At 65.8% G+C, this 3,003-nt stretch overlaps 1 protein-coding gene across 2 annotated transcripts; it reads right to left on the bottom strand.

Moving 5' to 3' along the window:
• Positions 1-472: 472 nt before the first annotated feature.
• On the bottom strand, positions 473-1,817 carry LOC124525738 (melanoma-associated antigen 8-like). 2 transcript variants are annotated; one of them, XM_047098321.1, is made up of 3 exons: positions 1,379-1,817; positions 852-1,156; positions 473-708 (listed from the first exon to the last, which is right to left on the bottom strand). In XM_047098321.1, the coding sequence occupies exons 1-2, from the start codon at positions 1,697-1,699 to the stop codon at positions 965-967; spliced, it is 513 nt and encodes a 170-aa protein (XP_046954277.1). In that variant the 5' UTR covers positions 1,700-1,817; the 3' UTR covers positions 473-708; positions 852-964. The 2 variants fall into 2 exon arrangements, with proteins under 2 accessions (XP_046954277.1, XP_046954278.1); XM_047098322.1 differs by having other exon boundaries at positions 473-705.
• Between the last annotated feature and the right edge of the window lie 1,186 nt (positions 1,818-3,003).

Below are 3,003 nucleotides of genomic sequence, written 5' to 3'. Positions count from 1 at the left end.
CCCCGACTTCCTGGAGACAGAGGCAGGGAGCACACCGCAGCCACGGTCCCCTCCCCGCTACATTGTGATGAGCTGCCCAGAAGCATCGCACTGAACAGAGATCCCAGGCCAGCCTGGCTCGGGCAGGGCATCTCCACTGCGGGGCTCCCCCCCTGGAGCCCCACCGCCTCAGCCTTCTTTCATTTCTTCTGCTCCTCTTAGGGGACCTTTCCCTGCCTTCCCATGGGGACCGCAGCTGCTAGATAGTCACCTATGGGTGGGACGTGTCCTGCCTCTCCTAGTGTCCTCACTGCCAACACAGGGCCCTTCCGAGAGTGAGCAGAGCTCAGCGAATGTCCGGCCACAAATGTCCCAGTGAGCTGGGGACCTCTGCTCAGATCGAGTGTCTCCTCCTTTCTTGGAGACCCAAGCAAAGGCAGGCACACATCTCTATGTCCCTTGTCCAGAATGACAGATGACAAGGGACAAGAAGCAAGAACGAACATCTTTTATTTCTCCATGTCCTGAAGCCATCCGTTTACTGCCAAGGTCTTCACGTTTGCAAGACATCCCTGTCTGTGCCCAGCCCAGGCACCGCGATTCCCTTCTGGATCCCGAACGAGGACGGAAGGGTTCCCAGCTCGTTGCACCAAACGGCAAAACTCTGACTCTTGAACACCTGTGGCGTGGGTGCCACTCCCACACTGAGCCCGAGGCTCACGAAACCTTCTATGACAAGGAACAACATCTGAAAACTTCCTCGACGAAACAAAGATCGATTTCCGAGGCCACGTAGACAGAGAACAAGAACCCACCCAAACGTGCGCTTGGCCCCGCTTTCCCCCAAGCCGCCCTGGCCCTCCACTACTCACAACGCCCAGCGCCCGCTCTGCTCGCACTCGCAGGGGAGAAGTGGCCTGGCTTCGTGCCCCGCAGGAGAGGCTGCTCGACCCCAGGTGGGAACGGGCCCGGCTGCCCCTCGGGCTCAGGCCCGCTCTTCCTCATGGCTCACAGCCTCTTCGGACAGACACGGAGACCCGGGCTGCCTGCTGTTGACCGCGAGGATGTGCTGCAGCACTTGCACGGCGCTGGTTTCTGCGTGCGCCCTGGGACCCCACAGGAACTCGTAGCGTGCGGGCTCGCTGCCGGGCACCTGCCGGTACTCCAGGTACCCTTCCTGCACCCAGACTTCGGTCAGCAGCTCCCTGGGCTCCCCATAGAATACGTGCTCCCTGCCGGCATACACCCCCATGACCCCCAGCGCTTCCCACACCGCCTCCTCAGGGGCACGGTCCTCCTCCAGGAGGATCACCCACAGGACCAGCACCAGGAGGCTGGTCTTGGGCATGCCGTGCCTACCACTCGGCGTCCCATCGCAGCTGAGGCCCAGGATGCTGACCAGGACGTAGGAGCGCTCGCGGGGGTCCACTTCCTTCACGTCGACTCCAAAGACCAGCTGCAGATACTCGCAGGCTCGGCGGAAGATCACGGGGAAGCGGTCCTGGTCATCTTGGCTAACCGCCGCCAGCATCTCCGCCCGTGTGGTCGGCTGATTGGTGCGATACTTGAGGAGCAGAAGCAGCACCAGGCCGGCCACCTTCACGCGGAGCGCATCTGGGAGCGAGGCCTGGGCCCCTGCCGGGGCCCCCCAGGTGCTCGACCCCTCCTCATCGGGGCTGCTGGAGCCCTGGTGGGACTGGCTCCCCGAAGCGCCTGCCATGGCACTGGGGGAGGGGCAGGAGCTCCGAGGGCTCTGGGGAGGACTCGGGGACCCGGCAGCAGCAGACCCCTCCTCCAGGGGGACCAGAATGAGGACAGAGCAGGAGGAGGACGGGGAGGAAGGGGAGGAGGAGGAGGAGGAGGGGGGAGATGGGTACCCCCCCTCCTCCTCCTCTGCTTTCTCCTCCTCCAACTCCACCTCCTCCTCCTCCAACTCCTCCTCTTCCTCCGAGTCCACCTCCTCCACCTCCAACTCCACCTCCAACTCCACCTCCACCTCCTCCTCCTCCAACTCCTCTTCCTGGGGTTCCACCTCCTCCACCTCAACCTCCAGCTCCTCCACCTCAACCTCCACCTCCAAATGCACTTCTTCCACCTCCTCCTCCTCCACCTTCTCCTCCTCCAACTCCTCCTTCTTCAACTCCAACTCCTCCTTCTTCAACTCCACCTCCTCCACCTCCCTGTCCTCAGGCTCTGGCAGCGGTGCATCCCATGGCAGTGGGACCTCTCTTGGCTCCTCCTTCAGCTTGCAGAACATACTGCTCTCACCCAGGGACATGATGGTCGCCAGACCTTGAAGACAGAAGAGGGGTGGCTCCTCAGGGGGAGGCCCAGCCCACCCAGACCCCGAGCTCCCAGGCCTGAGAGCGGGGCCGCGTGGGGGTTGGGGGCCGAGGGGTCCCCTCTGGGGTGGGATGGGCGAGCCCCCGGCCCCACGCGGGGTGCACCCACCTCGCCTGGACAACCGACTGGCACGCGGCCGCGCCTCCTCTGCTCTGTGACCTCAGGACTCCTGCCTCAGACCAAGGCCTCAACTGCAGAGCTCGCAGAGCCCCTGGAAGAGGGAGGGATGGAGGGAGGGAGGGGGGGAGGGAGGGGGCGCCTCAGGGTCTCAGGGTGGGTGCAGACCGCGAGCACCGCCCCGGGCCCCCACCCCCCCACTGCGGCCAGGGGGATTCTGGCCAGGACTCTGGGCGGCCCCCGCCCCGGGAGCCCCCACCCCCCCACCCCCCATCAGGCCTGGGCCTGCCCCTTCTGGGCCTCCGCTGACAGCCAGAGCGGACCCGAGCGGCAGGGCAGGCCTGGGCCCTACGCAGGTGTCCTGGGCTGGGACGCAGCGCCTCCTCTCTCCCCTGCACCCCGGCCAGGGCCCGGGATCCTGCCTCGGCTGACCGGGGTCCAGCCCCGCACACCAAGGCCCTCCCCTCGCCCAGACCCACCGCGGGGGCGGCTTTCCGAGGGCGGCCCCGGGGCTGGGGTCCAAGGGGCTTGCGGCCGTCCTCCCGCAGGGCTCTCCCGGGGAGC

This window comes from Lynx rufus, unplaced genomic scaffold, assembly GCF_022079265.1.
Source record: "Lynx rufus isolate CCGP_SWC_20201006 ecotype Redwood Valley unplaced genomic scaffold, mLynRuf1.p SCAF_46, whole genome shotgun sequence".
Taxonomy (NCBI): domain Eukaryota; kingdom Metazoa; phylum Chordata; class Mammalia; order Carnivora; family Felidae; genus Lynx; species Lynx rufus.
Note: the sequence above shows the minus strand (reverse complement) of the source record. Positions and strands in the feature narration are given on the sequence as shown.

Bases quoted from the DNA above. Each gene is read 5' to 3' on its own strand.
- LOC124525738 (XM_047098321.1), bottom strand. From the start codon at position 1,699: ATGGCAGGCGCTTCGGGGAGCCAGTCCCACCAGGGCTCCAGCAGCCCC. The intron at 1,157-1,378 runs GTCAGCATCCTG...GTCTGGGTGCAG, and splicing joins GCGAGCGCTCCTACGTCCTG to GAAGGGTACCTGGAGTACCG.